The sequence below is a fragment of the Hemibagrus wyckioides genome, linkage group LG11, assembly GCF_019097595.1.
Source record: "Hemibagrus wyckioides isolate EC202008001 linkage group LG11, SWU_Hwy_1.0, whole genome shotgun sequence".
NCBI lineage: Eukaryota > Metazoa > Chordata > Actinopteri > Siluriformes > Bagridae > Hemibagrus > Hemibagrus wyckioides.
Genome location: NC_080720.1, coordinates 22,915,751 through 22,934,182, shown reverse-complemented (window position 1 = coordinate 22,934,182; position 18,432 = coordinate 22,915,751). Strand labels below are relative to the sequence as shown.

The following is an 18,432-nucleotide window of genomic DNA, read 5'->3' as shown; positions in this document are numbered from 1 at the left end:
CTCAGCCAGTCATTAGTCTCAGGTCAGGTAAATGTTAAAAAATAGTGAACCTTTTCATTAAACATCATTTACATTCTTGGAGCAAAAGTGATGGTCCAATTTTGTCCATGAATAATGATGTGTAATTATGTGCATGTCTAGTAACAATGACTAATCAAGATATGCTTCACAAGGGTCTGCAGGTGGCTGTATCTTGAACACTTTATGATCTCATCTCAGTTCTGGCTTTATAATTAGGAAATAGGTATATAGATGTGCTTGTGTGTGTGTGTGTGTGGGGGGGATTTTGGGGGGTTGAACTTACTGGTACATTTGCCTGGTCCTCAGATGGAAAACTGCCTTTTTAATTTTCATAAATAGCAACTGTTTTAAAACTACACACCAATTACTTTTTGTTAATTTGTTGATGTTAATATTAGGTTTAAATTGAAGTATAGCATACATTATAGCATTAGCTGCATTAATATGTGCATGTTTATATATGACCAAAAATTTGTAGACACCTGATGATCAGATTTCAGTGTGGACCTTCCCCAAACTGTTAACAAAAAGTTGGATGTAAGATTTCCCATACATGGAACTAAGAGGTCAAAACATGTTCCAGCATGATAACACCCCTGTGCACAAAACAAGGTCCATGAAAGCCTGCACAAACCCTGCTCAACCCCACTGAACGCCTTTGGGACGAATTGGAATGTCGACTGCATAGACCTCATTATCCAACATCAGTGCCTGATCTCGCTAATGCTCTGTTGAAATGAACAAATCCCCACAGCCACATTCCAAATCTAGGGGAAATGGTGGTAAATTATTTAAATAGCAAAAGGGGGACTAAATTTGGTATAGGATGTTCAAAAAGCAGTGTTATGGTCAGGTGTCCACAAACTTAGTGTATGCCAATGGAAAGTTCTGATGAGGATAGTAAAGACAAACATTTGTGTGTGTGTGTGTGTGTGTGTATGTGTGTTCACAAACACCAACAACACTGGGCTGTACTGAAATTACAGTGGAAGCTGGCATGTCTTTACCATGTTGATCATTCTGTGTCTCATTCAGTCTTTTTAAACACTTCACTCAGCAAGGATATTTTGCAATTTGTAATAAAATCTAGGTTAAAAGTCCTCCCCAGACTCAGTCTCTTAGTCTGGACTTCTAGTACTTAGCGCCCCAATGCCTGCACCAAACCATAGAACCATTACCCCACATTCTTAATGGTTGTTATGCTCACAAAGGACTGTACATAGCATGGCACAATAGATTATCAGACATCCTAACAAAATAAATGTAAATCAATTAGCTTTTTTCTCTCTGAAAATGTATTCTTGTGCCAAATCTTCTATGTTCAATCTCTGTAACAATGATTCATTAACATTTGCAAATCTTATATGCTGTTGTAAATGAGGATTTCAAAAAGGTATTTGTCCTAGAGGTATGCTTCACATTTTATTATATCCTTGAGGAAGCCTTCATGACTAGTGTACCAGCCATTCCTCAACAATATCTTAGAGTAGACCTTTGGTCTTCATATATTACAGCCCAAGGGATATCCATAGACTGGACATCAGGTACTGGTCAACAGGGGCAGTAGTAGTAGTAGTTGTAGTAGTAGTAGTAGTAGTGGAAAAGTGTCTGCTGTCATTGGCAGCTGTTGTACATAAAGAAGGTGCATAAAGAACTGTTTATATGCAGGTTGAAAGGGATCTGCCCTCATTCCTACAGATGGCTTTCGTCATGCTACTGATTTGACCAATGACTCACAGCTGACAAAAACAAGGATAAGTTAAAGCTGTCTGGGACATAAAACAATTATATGTTTCATTATCATTTTCATGCTTGGCTTAGTCATATTTTCCTGCTGCTTTTCTAAGACAAATTTAAGACAAAGAGGAGGGTGAAATTGTTGGTTTGTGGATTTGTACCTTTGACCACCAGGGTTCCCGTGCTACTGGCCACACCAAAAAGGTTGCGCGCCACACACGTGTATCTACCTGCATCTGACTCACTCACATTGGCAATCCGCAGGGTGCCATCCTCTGAGATTGTCCTTCTGTTGAAAAAAGGATATTGGATGAATCATTGTCCCCCTTTAAATAAAGTCATACTGAGACAGCTTCTGTGGGAAAAAACCCAAACATAAACCCTAGCAGTCATAGATAAGACATTCTGAAGCTCTTAATGTAATCTTAAAAGGGCTCAATTGCCAATCTTCACTACTGGAGGGCTACAGCAGGCTAAACCAGCAGCTTTGCAATATTGTATGATTTAGGGATGTGTCAATATTCATATTGCTATTAGTCTGATACTGTGCTCATTTACTTTTACACATGCTTAAGAAAACTGCTCTGATTTCAACCTCCAATATCATGTGATACTATGCGAAGCAAGTCTAATGTATTCTGTTGCACTAATGAACAGACTACATGAAATGACAGCCATCTGGATGTAGTAATGGCAATCTAAGCAAAGCAAACTGTAAACTGTGTGAAAATGAGAAAGACCTACAGAATCTTTATAAAATATTTTTAAACATAAAACTTAGCAAGAGGAATTCATTGCTAGTGGTATACATCAATCAAAGCTGCAGAGAACACTTGCTAGACAAGAAAACCTGATTACAGACAATGCTAGTTTAGTGAAACTGCCCTTTCCCAGTATATTATACTTGATTATCAGCCAATATCAGTCACTGACAATGAAGGATTACAATTCATTTATGACAAAGTACTTTATTTACAGATAGAAATCATGCTTTTTTTTCTGATGTGGAATAAAACCTGCTCTACTTCACTGCAGCTCTACTCAATTCAAGATAACTAATGTCATTCGTTAAAGCACAATCCAATCAAAACCAACTAGCTACCATTAGAAAGAATGGTACCAATATAAAAAAAAGAGCTACCATTATAAACAGTGAAGAATTTCTTCTGGATTAATTTTAACTGGGTGTTCAATTAAGACTAAGAATTCAGACAAAATAAACCACTGCGGGAAAGATTCAATATGTTCATTGACGTGCATACACACCCACACTCTGCTGCTGGAAGTCTTCCTTTAACAAGGCAAGGCTGCTGAAACCACATGGCTTCTTACGGTCACCCTCCATTTGCTGAAGGCAATCTAAGAACAATCTAACTTGGCTTAACATCTCTGAACGGGAAAAACCTTTATGTCTGTCCAGCCTTGTTTTCTTGGCGTGAGTGTGTACTTCCCAGAAGAAGAGCTGTTGCATTTCTATTTTTAGATAATCTGAGAGCTAGCTTTTGGCTAAGCTCACTGATATGATATGCTAGCCAAACAGCTAAATCCTGCATTAGCTTGTTTAACTGCTGCATCATCCAGTTAAGCTCATTAAAAATGTGCAAATGTAGCAAATTTAGCAGAAGATCAATAAATGCATGACAATGTAGCCCCTGAAAACGGTTCATGGCAGCTTGGTTATCTTGTTGACAAAAACTGTAATGAAATGTACACTATTAGGATAAAACAATAATTGTGAATGAACAAGACTCTCTGATATTTGTTTCAATGAATCTAGCAAGTTAAATAACTGAGATTAGCATCATTAATACTGTGTAGTCTATAATTACAAACCATATATTAACCCACATTCACACAATTCATAATGCCAAGTTGTGTGGCAGACTAACCTTTTAGTTCCGAGAACCGTTCAATTACTACAAAATCTACTGCCTTAATTTCTTCTTCTATTGAGTACCCAAATTATTATGTTCAGATAGTGACCACAAATAAATTTTTCCACATGCAAATAGAATAGGAAATTTAAAAAATGTTTTATATTTTTGAAAAAAAAATGAACAAAAAGTTTTGAGTTTTAAGATGAGCTTTAAATTTACATATAGCAGAATAACGCACACCTTAATCTTTGTATACTTGGAATGAGTTACTGTAAATTTATACTTAAGTTGTACACTTTATATTTTAAATTGCTTAATTATTTCAATTCCACACATGTTTTTGTGACAGTTATGTGAAACTTGAGAAAGACAATTCAAAACAAACAACTCATTTTAAAAGGGTAGGGTTAATGTGTGTCTGGTACCCAAAGAGTTGCACTGACTGAGCTGCATTTCTGAAAGATTCAGTGCATGCCACACTTTGGATGTTCTCTTTTTTCTCTCTCGTTCTCTCTTTGTTCTCTACTATTTACTCATAACTTTGATGTTTAACATGAGCTTAATATTTAGATTGATATGACCTATGGAAATATACAACATACAACTGTATGTACTAACCCAAATGACAAAAATTTATGTGCATTGCCTTTAAATAATAGACTTAAATAGTAAACCAAAACCTTTTGAATTTTTTAATTAATTAATTATATTTATAATGATAATTAGTGAAAATTGAGAAAGCAGACAGAAATCTCTGCAGTAAATGAAAATTTGATTAAAAAAAAGAATCACGTATCATACCACTAAGGTATAATAAGTCAGATTAAAGCTGCTTCAGAAAAGGGTTGAATAGAAGGTGTATAGAGGCCAGAAAGAGTGCTGACTCACATCCTCTGCTAATTGTGACCTTAATATCTGCTAAAAGATATAAATAGACATGAATATTATGCATGTAATGGTTGTGTGTAGTGCATGGGGAGGTAGGACAAATCTGAAAAGAAAAATTATTTTAATGTGTTTATGTAATTATTTATTTAAGAATTTAATGATTGTTTACATTTTGGAATTAAACAAACATACAAATAAAAATTAAATCATAACAATGGGCACTTAGACATAGAATAGCCTATATCTACCGTTGTACCCCTATTAATGACCAACAATATAGATTTTTCAGCCTTAAGGAACTAAAAATTTGAAGAGACTAAGAACTATAGACGATTACTCCTGTAGCTTTCTAATTACTGGGAATAATATGAAAAATATACATATAGACAGTAACACAAACACAACCAAATGTGGTTAGCCCCTTAATTCAATCAATTAAACAGCAGAGCAGAGAAAGTGAAAAGTTTAAACTGTTTCTGTAAAATAAATATGTATTTGCTACAGCTCAGAGAGCATGCTAGGCACCGGGGTTGTTACAGCTCTGATTCATTGACCAAAGTCAAAACACTGTGTGTTAAAGTCATTCTGGACCACTGACCCGAGAGGGCAATGAGTTAGCAAAAAAAAAAAAAAAAGGATAGGATTGGAGAAAAGAGTAATATCTGCTTACCGAAAAGATCTCTTGGCCACATACATATTCTCATAAAGTCATGCGCACATATTTGTAATCATTTTCCTTCCTACTTTTCTGCAGCTGGGCCGCCTTATGGAATATGAGAGCTAATCGATGTGAGAGCTTGCAAGTGCAGAGAGTTACGGAAAAAAAGGGCTGTGGGGAATGGGGCGAGGCACATTGATTTAGAGCTGTATGAGGCTGGGAAGGATGGTCACTTCCTTAATCACTTCTTTAATCTTAACCATAACTTCTTTAACCGGAACACAACATCAGTGCAATGATCATGTCAACATGTGCACAGGTGAGAGGGCAAAATGTGTGCATGCTCAAAAAATGAGATTTTTTTTATTCCAACCACCACACATCACATTTATGTCTTCTGACATTAAATACTCTTTCTCTCTCTCTCTCTCTCTCTCTCTCTCTCTCTCTCTCACACACACACAGACACAGACACATTTTTTTCCCTTTCAGTGTATGTGTTTCTCCAGACGCCTCATTCAATTCAGACAAGCTTTACTGGCATGGCTGTAAGCTCTACTGAATTGCCAAAGAGAGGAATACTTACCATGTACTGACATAATTGAACAGATATAAGAATAATAAAAAGCTTCAACCACACCCCTTTTCTGTCAGATTTACTCTGTGTGGGTGTGTCTGTCTGACTATGTGTGTGTGGTGGTGAATGTGTGTGTCAGGCTCAGTCTCTCTCTCTCTCCCTCTCTCTCACTATGTGTGTGTCTTTCTGTCTGCCTATGTTTGTGTGTGTGTGTGTGTGTGTGTGTGTACCCCCCCCACACACACTTTATCACAGTATCACTTTACCGACAAAGCTTTGTACAGCAGTAGCAGCATTAAGAACACAAAGACACATAATTGACATGGCTGAACATTTAGAAGTAATAAAATAAAACCTCTCATTCTCTCTCATTCTTTCTGTCAGATCAGTTCCTAATAGATTTATTTGGTTGGTTGTGTCTGTACACAGTATTGTCAACTCTAGTATCTCTCTCTCTCTGTCTCTCTCTCTCTCTCTCATATTTATTAATCATTATCAGTTTACTGGCATGACTGTAGCACAGTATGGCCAAACAGTTCACATACTGACATAGTTAGACATTCAGAAGTAGTAAAAACTCTTGGTCTTGCTCCACCTGACTCTGTCTCTCCTCTTTCCCATATCTCTCCATCTCTCTCTTACCCTCACATCCAGTAATCACTCGGCTCCTCTGGGGCTTGCAGACAGCAGCAGTGAGTCATAGCGGCAGCATTCCCGCTAGTGTAGATAGACACCCGCCATGGCCGTCTATTCATCCCCATCTATTACTGGAGATCATGCGCTTCTCCTGCCACCTGTCCTGATACAGCCATGCAAGACTCTCTCTCTCTCTCTTCCTCTCCCTCCTGTCCTAACACGACCATGCTAGACTGTCTGCCCTATGCAAACCCCCTGGACCAGAGACAGCACTCCTAGTGAATTAATTAGTGTGCCATTAAACATGCAGTCTTCTGTGAAAATGCCATCAGGAAAAAAATACAGTACTATAGTGTCTACCAAACAACATCTGTGTATGGACAAGTGCTTATATCACCAATTCTCTCTTAATTAGGATGCCAGAAACCCCTGGGGTGGTAGAAGTGAAGGGGAAAAGGTATTGAGGAATAAAGGTGAAAAATATACTACATTATCGCATGTATTGGCAAAGCCTAAGTCTCTCAGGAGACTGGAGGCCTCCATCTTGAGATGTGATGTGGCCTTTAGATGTTGGTTCAATTAAGTGTGCCAGAAGAGGAGATATTATATGGTCACTCATGTTATCTGTTCGCCAAACGTCTGAATATTATTAAATACAAAGCTTAATTCTGCTTTTGCTGACAAGATCCATGAGTAAATTTAAAGAGCTAAAGCAGCATGAAGTCCATAGCATAACTTCTTTGCATACTTGGCCAGTGTTCCCTACCGCTCGTTGTTTTTCAGCAGGTTGCCTTCCTTCCTCCATGAGAAGGAGGGCTTGGGGGATGCATGTGGCTGACACTCAATGATGACTTCACCTCCTCTTTGAACCAGTGTGGACTTCTTCACTGGACCTTTAGAAAAGTCTGGAGGAGAAGCTTTATGAAAAAAGTAAAAAAAAATTCTGTCTGTACAAAGTAACATCTAAGTATGTGTTTTATCTTATAAACACAATGTATATTCAGCCTCCTATTGATAAAAGAGATAGGTTAAAAAAAAGTGACTCACCTACAACTTTGAGTTCAGCGCTGGCATAAATGACACTGTGCTTATTCTCGGCCAAACACTGATACATCCCTGAATCTGCTAAGTTAACTTTTGAGAGCATGAACTTGCCTCTATTAATGTGGATTCTGTCCTGAGGACAAAATGATACCATTAACAGTCACTATTACCTGCATGTACTATGTATCTTGTTGAATACTAATCCAAATCAAAGTTATACTGAAATGAAACGTTTTCAAGGCATAGCAAATGAAATGTCTCACCTCAGACACCATGGCTTGTCCATTCTTAAGCCATCTATACACAGGCTGGGGTTTCCCATTAGCCCTGCACTCCCAGTGCAGATCGGCATCAATGGCCATGTAGGCATCACGCAGTGTCTGAGCCCAATGCATATGTTCTACATCTACAGTCAAGGACAGCAGAGAACAAATTTTCTTTGACTACAAGCTAAATTAATAAAAACAATACTCTCTTGCTTTTTCTTCTCTCAATTCATTTTAAAATCCTCCCTACTACTCCCTTACCATTGATACAAATGGATGCTGATTAGATAGCTCAGTACTTCATAAAACTCCAAACAGTGGGGTTAAATGGTACACATTATTTTCAAATTAGCCTGTCTTTACATGGTCCATTCTCACTATGAGTAAAATTGCTTTTCACCACCAATCTAAAGACTGACGCTTCAGCCATTTTAATTAGCCTGCCTTGGCCAACTGGCATTAAAGCATATTCATCTGCAGGTTATTCATTATTCAGTAGCGGTTACCATGCTGCCCAGTTTCTGACATACAATTAAAGCATCTTGTATTGATTTCCTTGCTGTAGAGGTAACAGAGGTACTAAGCATCATATTAAATAGATGAGATTAAGTAATAGGTTTTTTTTGCTTGTTTGTTTGGGTTTTTTTGTTGTTTGTTTGTTTGTTTTAGAATCAGCGTATTTCTAATTAATCTACACAAATGCACCCAAAATCCAATTTACAGTAGTCATTAAATTTGTGCTTTTCTTCCTATTATTGCCTATTTGTAAGTTATAGTTACCATTAAATATGAGGTGTCCTTTTGCAACATTACGGCCTCTGGAGTTCTCTGCAACACATTCATAAAAGCCAGCATCCTCAGGCTGAAAATAAGGGATCTCCAGGACGCCATTTGATTGATTGATTTTCATCTTTCCAGGAAAAGGGCTTCCGTCTGCTCTTCTCCAAGAGATAGAAGGCACTGGACTGTCCAATAAGACAATCAGGCCATGTTAGTATCAGGGCTAATAACTAAACAAATATCAGGAACAAATGTTATTTTTTTCCACTTCTACAAAATGGACCTGATCAAAAAAACATGACCTGTCTGAATTTTACCTTTTTCATTTTAATACTGAAAGTGAATGAATCTATTTTATGCATTTATTTTGCTTAAAACAAAGGTGTGACATGGGGACACATGATTATTTAAAAGTTTTGATATTACTTTTTCTGTAATATATGGCATTATGCTGCAGTAATTTTCTCGCATTACATTTCAGTGGATGTCGTCTTGTCCTTCATATACAGTGGTGGGCAAAGTACACATCTCCTGTACTTGAGTGAAAGTAGAGAGTTAAAAGGTTACTCTAGTAAAAGTCCTCAATTTGAATTTCTACTTGAGTTATATACCCAAGTACTTAACTAAACCAGTACTACTTTTATTCTAGCTCTAATCTTGTCTAGCTCTAATTTTTTGGAATTAACTATTCATTTTATGTGAGAATTTGCCAGTCTACTCACATGGAATAAACCTGATATAGTTAACATTATTCTGAGCAGTCAAGGTGTGCCAGAGGTACATGGGTGGCTAGCAGGATTTGAGAACAACTGGGTTTTCCCGTTAAAATTTATGTTATTCTTAAGATAGTAACAAATTAAAACCTGATAAAACACCATGCAGATGTTGAGATGTTGTTGTTGTTTTGTGTGTGTGTGTGTGTGTGTGTGTGCATCCCAGAGTTCACAGGGCATAGGTATTTGTGCATGGGAACTACACAAGAAAAAACAACTCATATAAAGACAGGGTTTGTGGCTTGTAAATTGTTTCCTACAAAAATGCTTAAAAATAAAAACATATGCACCACGGCAAAAGAAAATAAGTACTATACTGGGGCAGTCTAAATTGGTATCTAATTCAGAATAACTCTTTTGTGCTGGGCACTCCTATGTCCTGGGGAATCAGTTTTTAAAAAATGACAAGCAAAGATCTAAGCAGATTCACTTTAACAGAAACTTTAAAATTTAGCGCAGTCAATATTTCAGTATTTAGTCAACTAATGCATTGGTGTGTGATGGGCAATTACTGTATTTGTGCAGTAATCTTATCCTCCTTTACATGGAAAAAAAGAAAATTTACTTGATGACAGCTTAAATATCAACAATAAAGTTGACCTATTGGGTTATTGGCTTGAAGTGTAACATCAGTAATGATAATACAGACTGCTGCTCAAGAGTTACTGATTACATTAGCTTACTTAGCTAACTAATGCATAACTAGCCATGCACAACATAAGACAAAACTATGTACGTATGTAACCCGGTTCCCTGAGAAGGGAACGAGATGCTGCGTCATGACTGACACTATAGGACAACTTTGTCAAGGAAGTGTGTCTGAAGCTCTGTGTGCACACGCCAATTCATTGGCTCAGATAGGACACGTGACGGAGGAATACATGCCATCCTGTCCATTTAAGGGCATCTATGTCACATCCATTCAGCTTGCCTTTTGTCTGAAGGAAGCGCAAGAGGGTGCTTGGGGTGTGGCCAGCAACGCAGGGTCTTGTTTCCTCCTCAGAGAACTGGGTTTCATATGTAACCTGTTGTAGTTCCCTTTTGAGGGAACTCGATGCTGTGTCATGACTAACGCTATGGGAACATCAATACCCATGCCGCCACACACTGGTCGATGTTAGTCCCAGGGGCCATGAGAGAGCATGAGTAGACCAGGAATAGAACACACATTAGCCCTGAAGGATCTGAGACCCAGGAGTGGGGTCCAGATCCAGGTTATAAAACCTGACAAAGGTGTGTGGAGAGGACCAGCCCTCTGCAGCACAAATCTGGATGAGGTGACACCCCTAGTGGAGCCTGCAGATCCCCTACCTGTCTAAGGCAGGCCAAGGCTAAAAGCAGAGCTGTCTTAGGGGTCAGAAACTTTTCTGAGGCTGACTCCATGGGCTCAAAGGGGCTTCCAGCCACCCATCCATCTCTGGGCAGGGGTGGAGAATTGCCCTTCGTGCCTGAGAGAGAAGATCTTTCCTGACAGAAATCTCCCAAGGAGCACTGTCTAGGAGGGAGACAAGGTCCGTGAACTAAACTCGAGCGGGCCAGCGGGGAGCCACTAGAAGAAGGTGGACCTCGTCATGGCACACTCTAGCAAGGACTTCTGGGAAAGGCATACAGACGCGGCCTCAGCCTCTGGTCTGTACCAGAGCATTCAGGCCCAGAAGGGCTGGATGAGAGCCGGAGTACCACAGCGGACAGTGTGTCGACTCCTCGGAGGCGAACAGATCCACTTTCACTCGGCCGTAAATCTGCCAGACAGTCTCCACCACCTAAGGGTGGAGCCACTACTCCTCAGGCCTCAGCACCTGGCACGACAGGAAAACTGCCTCTTGATTTATGGGACCTGGAACAAAAATCTGTATCAGCAGGATCTGCTGCACCAACTTGAACAGAGGATACAGATGCAGACCACCCTGATGGTTGATATAAGCAACCACTGTGGTGCTGTCCGCAGCACATGGAAGTGTGGGAGAAAGTGTTTCAGTACTAGAAACACAGCCTTCATCTCCAGGCAATTTATGTGCCACAAGAGTTGAGGGCCTTCCCATAGACTGTGGACAGGGCCGAAAGTGAGGCGTCCGTCAAAGGAGTCCCACAATGATGACACCCCTCTAGGGTGGGACCCAAGGCCAGAAACCAGGGTCTTCCACATAAGACGGGTACAAGGCCCGCAGAGCGTAATCCTCATGGCACCAAGGAGATGCCCGCAGGGATGGAAGCCACCATGAGGCTGAGCATTCTCTGTGCCTCAGCGACAGAGAGGCTTCGGTCTAGCCGAATAGCATTCACTGCTAACAGTATGGAAGCCACAGAAGCAGGAGATAGACATGCCTGCACAGTGGTGGAATCCAAAATTACCCCCAAGAAGGTGGAAAGAGAAAGTACACACTTCTCTGGGTTCAGCCTGAGGCCTAGAGCCTCATACAGGCAAGCACAGCATCCCCATGACTGGCTGCCATAGCCTATGACTGGGCCAGGACGAGCCAGTCATACAGGAAACTAAGTACACAGATGCCCTGGAGATGCAGCAGCACCAGGCAGCATCCATGTACTAGACCAAAAGGAAGAACCCAGTAGTGGTAAGCTTCACCCCTGAAAGCAAACCTGATGAACTTCCTGTGTTCTGGCCGAATACCTATATGAAAATAGGCATCCCTGAGGTCTACCATCACAAACCAGTCCTCGGACCTGATCTATGACACAATCAGTTTTATAGTGAACATCTTGAACCTGAACGTCATTAGGGCAGAGTTCAGAGCACACAGGTCCAAAATTGGATGCAGCCTCCCGTCCCACTTGGGAAAGACAAAATACCAGCTGTAAAAGCCAGTCTCGATCTGGAAGGGGAACATGTTCTATGGCCCCTTTTCTCATTAGAGAGAGAAGTTCCTCTTGGAGGAACGTAGTTTGATGTGTGCCGATGATTGTGTGGAACACTGCCTGAAATGGAAGACGAGTGGCAAACTGGATCCAGTACCCTTATCCTAGGGTATCTAGGACCCACTGAGAGACACCTTGCAGAAGTTTCCATGCTGTCAGGCTGTCTGAAAGAGGTGTCAACCTTGTGTTTTCCCCCCTGGCATCCTGAAACAGTGAACTGGCAGGTGCAAACCCGGGGGGAATAGATTTATGAGGGAAAAGCTGGAGTGAGGGTGGGCCCTACCGACCCCCAAAAAGCCAGAGGTGGCAGGGTAGAAGGTAGGGAAAGCCTCACTAAGGAGAATGCTCCCAGGAACCCTAGCCCTCAGGCATCAGGATTCCTTCATGGCCCGCCTGGCTGAGATGACAGATCTCAGGTCAGGTCTCACCTGACGGGCCTGGGCCTTATTGCTGCGGCGTGTCCTTGATCCCTGTAAGATTAAGCCACAGGTCCCTCTCTGTGGCAACTAGTACAGCCATTGAATGGCCTATGGCACGGGCCGTGTGCTTTGTGGCATGGAGCACAAGATCTGTGGTTCAATGCAGCTCAGTGACTGCATCAGGGCTCAGTCCCTTTCCGCAGTCAAGCTCCCTCAGCAGGTCAGCCTGGTAGGCCTGCAAAACTGTCATGGTGTGCACAGATGCACCAGCTCAGACCGCTGCCGTGTAGGCCTTCCCCCAAGGGCTAAAGTGGCTCTACACGTTTTAGAAGGGAGCGCTGGCCTCCTCCATGCCAGTAATGTAGGGGAGAGATAGCTCACAAGTGTCTCTTTCACCTTGTGCATAACCATGTTCATCCAGCCCCATAATAGCTGAATAATTAGAGGAGGTGGGGGAAAAAAGGCATGCAGAATATTGGTTCTTCCAGGACCTTGAAACCTCAGCATGAAGGTCCGGAAAAAATGGCAGCTATCTGTGTAGGGGGTCGCTTGGCCCAAAGTCAGGAAGTGGTCATCAAGCTTAAAACGGATGGTGCTAGTTTCCTGCTCTGGCCAGTTTTTTTAACTGAATTTTTTTTATACCAGTAATGTGGCATAATTTAGTGGAATCGACTAATCGATATGTTACTTTAAAATGTAGTGGAGTGAAATAAAAATTCTCAAGCAATTTTTATAGTTAGTAGTATAGTAAAGTACAGATACTGGAAAAAGATATTTAAGTATGGTAAATGTAAACTGTAAAATGTTACTGCCCAGCACTGTTTATACTGTATATTATTAGTGATGCTTTATCATGCACCTTATGATGCAAATTGATAACGTACACTGATCAGCCATAACCTTATAACTACCTGCCTAATATTGTATTGGTCCACCTTTTGCTGCCAAAACAGCCCTGACCCATCAAAGAATGGACTACACTAGATCCGTGAAGGTGTGCTGTGGAATCTGCCACCAAGATGTTAGCAGCAGATCCCTTAAGTCCTGTAAGTTGTGAGGTGGAGCCTCCATGGCTCAGTCTTGTTTGTCCAGCAAATCCCACAGATGCTGGATTGGATTGAGATCTAGGAAATTTGGAGGCCAAGTCAACACCTCAATCTTTTTGTTATGCTCTTAAACCATTCCTGAACCATTTTTGCTTTGTGGCACGGAACATTATCCTGCTGAAAGAGTCCACAGCCATCAAGGAATATCGTTTCCATGAATGGGTGTATGATCTGCAACATTGCTTAGGTAGGTGGTATGTGTCAAAGTAACATCCACATGGATAGCAGGACCCAAGGTTTTCTAGCAGAAAGCTTGGGTCCTGCCAAAAATTGCCCAAAACATGACACTGCCTCTGCTGGCTTGCCTTCTTCTAATAGTGCATCCTGGTGCTAGGTGTTCCCCAGGTAAGCAACAGACACACTCCCAGCCATCCACATGATGTAAAAGAAAACATGATTCATCAGACCAGGCCACCTTCTTCCATTGCTGCATGGTCCAGTTCTGATGCTCACATGCCCATTGTTTGCACTTTCGGTGATGCACAGGGGTCAGCATGGGCACCCTGACTGGTCTGCGGCTATGCAGCCCCATATGCAACAAACCATGATGCACGTGTGCCTAATTAAATCACCTAACTATAAAGTTTTTGTATGCAGTATGGAGAGGTTTAAGGTCAGTTAAAGGCAGATTCATAAGATGAAAAGGCAGAGTCATATAAATTAATTATTGTATTGTTGTGAATAAACGGCTTTGCAAGTTATCTTTTCTTAAAGTGTATTTGCAGTATTGTAATATTACAGTGTGTAAGAGACTTTTTTTAATTCTGACATATAAGCTGTTGAAACATCCAGGCTGCAACAAACAGATGCCTGTTAGACTTTGTGCTGCCTCTACATACTATTCCATATTACATTTAGAAAATCAGAGGTCCCGAACCTCCTACAAAACCCCTGAATCATAGCTTGCAGCTGTTTTTGCAATGATGAATGCCCTGTTCTCTGGTCCTGGCCGCATTTTGCTAAGATTAAAAGAGCCAGCATTTTCCTGATATCTTTCTCTTAAATAAAGCTCAAAGATGTATTATGTGCCAAGTGTGCAAAGTCCTTGCTAGGTTCAGAAATCTCTGGAGGCTGGAAAGAGTCCATATGCTATATAAGCAGAGACCTACTTTCCTAAAGCGAAGCACTCCAGTCTAACCGACGTTCCTTTGAGGACGTGAAGCATTTCTTCAAACTGTACTTCAATTTTAGGCTCATATTCACCCATCACAGCTGGAAGAAATGATGGAGAAAGCAATCAACACTAAATAATAATGTTGCTAAAAAAGGACAAAAACAACATATATATATATATAGTTTATATAGTATTACATATATACACACACATATAAAGTGCTGCTTGAAGAGCTCCTTGAGCTGTTCAGATTGTTCTGTTGTTTTACCTTGATTTTCTTTATATATATTTATATATATATATATATATATATATATATATACTACCAGTCAAAAGTTGGACACACCTTTTAATTCAATGTTTTTTGTTAGGGATTTATTTTCTACATTCTAGAACAATACTGGAGATTTCAAAACTATGAAATAACACACATGGACTTAAGTAATCCATATGTAATGACAAAAAACAACAGTCAGTTGTTATTTTAAGACACGAAGGTCAGGTGTTCTGGAATAGTTCTTGCAAGAACAGTATTGTCAAGTGCATTTGCAAAACTGGCTCACATGAAGACCATCCCAGTAAAGCAAGACCAAAACTTACCTCTGCTGCAGAGGAGAAGTTCATTTAGAGTTGCCAGCCTCAGAAATCACCAATTAACAGCACCTCAAATTAGAGCCGTTATGAAGGCTTTACAGACCATAAGTAGCAGACATAACTCAATATCAACTGTTCAAAGGACATTATTGTGTATTTCGGCCACCTTCAGCATTGTTTTACAATGTAGAAAGAAATAAACATCAGGAAAGACCATGGAATTAGATGAGGTGTCCAAACTTTTGACTGGTAGTGTATATATATATATATTTTACATACATATATATACAGTTGCGCTCAAAAGTTTGCATACCTTGGTAAAGGTAATATTTTTTATCAATATCAATGTAATATTTGTACCATTTTTTGAAGAAAAAATCATGAGTATGTAAGGACATAACAGAATGGCACAATGACAATTAAGAAAATGAGGAAATAATCCCAGTTCAAAAGTTTGCATACCTTTAGATCTTTAGCATAAATGACGGCATGCAGTCTTTAGTAATAATTGTGCATGAGGTCCTTAATTCTCTCAGGTCATATGGCTGGCAATTCAAAATGTCTTCAGTACCTGTAAATTTTTTTGGTTGTCCTGCACAAACTGCACATTTGAGATCTCCCCAAAGTGGCTCAATGATATTAAGGTCAGGAGACTGTGATAGCCACTCCAGAACCTTCACCTTTTTGCTGTAGCCATTGGAGGGTCAACTTGGCCTTGTGCTTTGGATCACTGTCATGTTGGAACATCTAAGAGCTTCCCATGCTCAGCTTTTGTGCCGTGGAATGCAAATTGTCTGCCAGCATTTTCTGATAACATGCTGCATTCACCTTGCCATCAATTTTGACTAACTTCCCTGTGCCAAAATATAAGAGATCCATCACCATGCTTTACCATGGAGATGGTGTACTTTTCAGCATAGGTCTTTTTGTCTCCAAACATAGCGTTTATGGTTGTGACTATAAAGTTCAATTTTGGTCTCATCAATCCAAATGACTCTGCTCCAGACGCTGTGAGGCTTGTCTAGGTGCTGTCTAGCATACTGAAAGTGGGCCTTTTTGTTGCATGGGTGCAGTAATGGCTTTCTCCTAGCAACTCGACCATGCAGGTCATTTGTGTTCAAGTACCTCCTTATTGTGCTCCTTGAAACAACACCGCCACTTTTTTCCAGAGCAGCCTGTATTTCTCTCAAAGTTGTTTGTGGGTTTTTCTTTGCATCCCGAACAATTCTTCTGGGAGTAGTGGGTGAAATCTTTCTTGATCTACCTGACTGTGGCTTACACCTCTTTATCAAAGTTTGAACAGTACTGACTGGCATTTTCAAGTGTTAAGATATCATTTTATATCCTTTTCCTGCTTTATAAAGTACCTTATTACACAGGACCATTGACAGTTCTTTTATCTTCCCCTTGGTGCAATATCCAGGCAAGTCAGTGCATCATCAGCTGAGAAACTCACTGAGTATTTATGCACAGACACTAATTACAATTACAATGAGTCACAGGTGTGGAAACTTCCTTTAAATAGCCATTTTAACCTCTGTGTGTCAACCTGTGTGTTTATAATGTGTCCAAACATTCAAGGATATGTAAACTTTTGATCAGGGTTGTTTGGGGTTATTCCAGTTATCATTAGGTTTTAAAAAGGAGTCAAACAATGGTGTGGTAATTAATGACTTTATGTGACCACAATCCTTAAATAAGAAAAAAAAACTTGGCAATGTTTATGTTAATGCTTATGTTAATGTAAATGGCAATGTTTAACTATTTCTTTCAGGGTATGCAAACTTTTTAGAGCACAACTGAGTATATATATATACACTACTCACAAAAAGTTAAGGACATTTGGCTTTTGGGTAAAATTTATGGAAAATTAAAAAGTTCATGCTACAGTGATATTATATCATGAAAGTAGGGCATTTGAGTAGAAGCATGCAATAGTGATTTCCTCATCTCAAACAATTTATTGAAACAAAAGCCAACAACAGTGGTGGGTATACCAGAACAAAAAATGTCAATGTCTCAGTAATTTGTCATGTGCCCTTGACCATCAATTACATCTTGACAATGAAGGCTCATGCTGTTCACGAGTCGACTTATTGTCCACTGAGGCATGGCATTCCACTCTTCTTGAAGTGCGGCCCTCAGGTCATTGAGGTTCTGGGGTGCAGGGTTATGAGCCTCTACACGGCAACTCAGCTGATCCCATAGGTTTTCTAGGGGATTCAGGTCTGGAGAAAGTGCAGACCACTCCATTTGAGGTACCCCAGCCTCCAGCAGCCATTCCCTAATGATGCGACCTTGATGAGCTGGAGCATTGTTGTCCATGAAGGTGAAATTAGGCCTGTGTTGTTCATGCAGGGGCACTATGACTGGATTAATGATGTAATTTAGATAGTATTGGCTTGTCACTGTACCATTCACAAAATGTAGGGCAGTTCTGTATTGAGTAGACACACCTGCCCAGACTGTAACACCACCACAACAGTGGCTGATGCATAGCGCTCTCCTTGACGTCTCCAACATCATTGGCGGCCATCATTTCTGCTCAACGTGAATCAACTTTCATCAGAGAACAGCACTGAGGCCCACTGGTCCCTCGTCCAGCGTAAATGCTCCCTGGCCCGACACCTGTGCCTGGTGGTGTGGTCAGGTACCCTTGCAGGTCATTTAGCACGCAGACCACGCTGATGTAAACAGTTTCGAATGGTCTGATGTGATACTTGGGTGCCTCTCACCTCCCTTAAATGTGCCTGGAGTTGAGTGGCATTCATCATCCGGTTCTGCAGGGCACTGTTCACAATGAAGCGGTCATCAACGAGGGATGTGGCCAAAGGACGTCCATTTCTATGCATTTCTGTGACTCTTCCAGTCTCTCTGCATCTCTGTCGCAACCTGTTGATGACACTCTGTGACACTCTAAGCTCAGTGGCCACTTCCCTTTAAGAACATCCTGTTTGAAGCCTCGCAATGGCGAGGTACTGTTGATCAATTGTTAGGTGTTGTCTTGGTCTCATGATGTCAAAATGTGAACAGCATGATGAAGAGGACTGTTTAAATACCTAATTCTA

At 40.5% G+C, this 18,432-nt stretch overlaps 1 protein-coding gene across 3 annotated transcripts in view; it reads right to left on the bottom strand.

The window, feature by feature from the left end:
* The window catches only part of LOC131362223 (contactin-4), a 116,989-nt gene that overhangs the window by 20,815 nt on the left and 77,742 nt on the right, over positions 1-18,432 (bottom strand). For all 3 annotated transcript variants that reach the window (XM_058404098.1, XM_058404100.1, XM_058404099.1), the window contains exons 7-12: positions 14,766-14,868; positions 8,485-8,669; positions 7,702-7,844; positions 7,442-7,571; positions 7,161-7,311; positions 1,920-2,047 (exon numbers count right to left, since the gene is read on the bottom strand). In XM_058404098.1, coding sequence (XP_058260081.1) covers positions 1,920-2,047; positions 7,161-7,311; positions 7,442-7,571; positions 7,702-7,844; positions 8,485-8,669; positions 14,766-14,868 — 840 coding nt within the window. The remainder of the gene's footprint in view (positions 1-1,919; positions 2,048-7,160; positions 7,312-7,441; positions 7,572-7,701; positions 7,845-8,484; positions 8,670-14,765; positions 14,869-18,432) is intronic.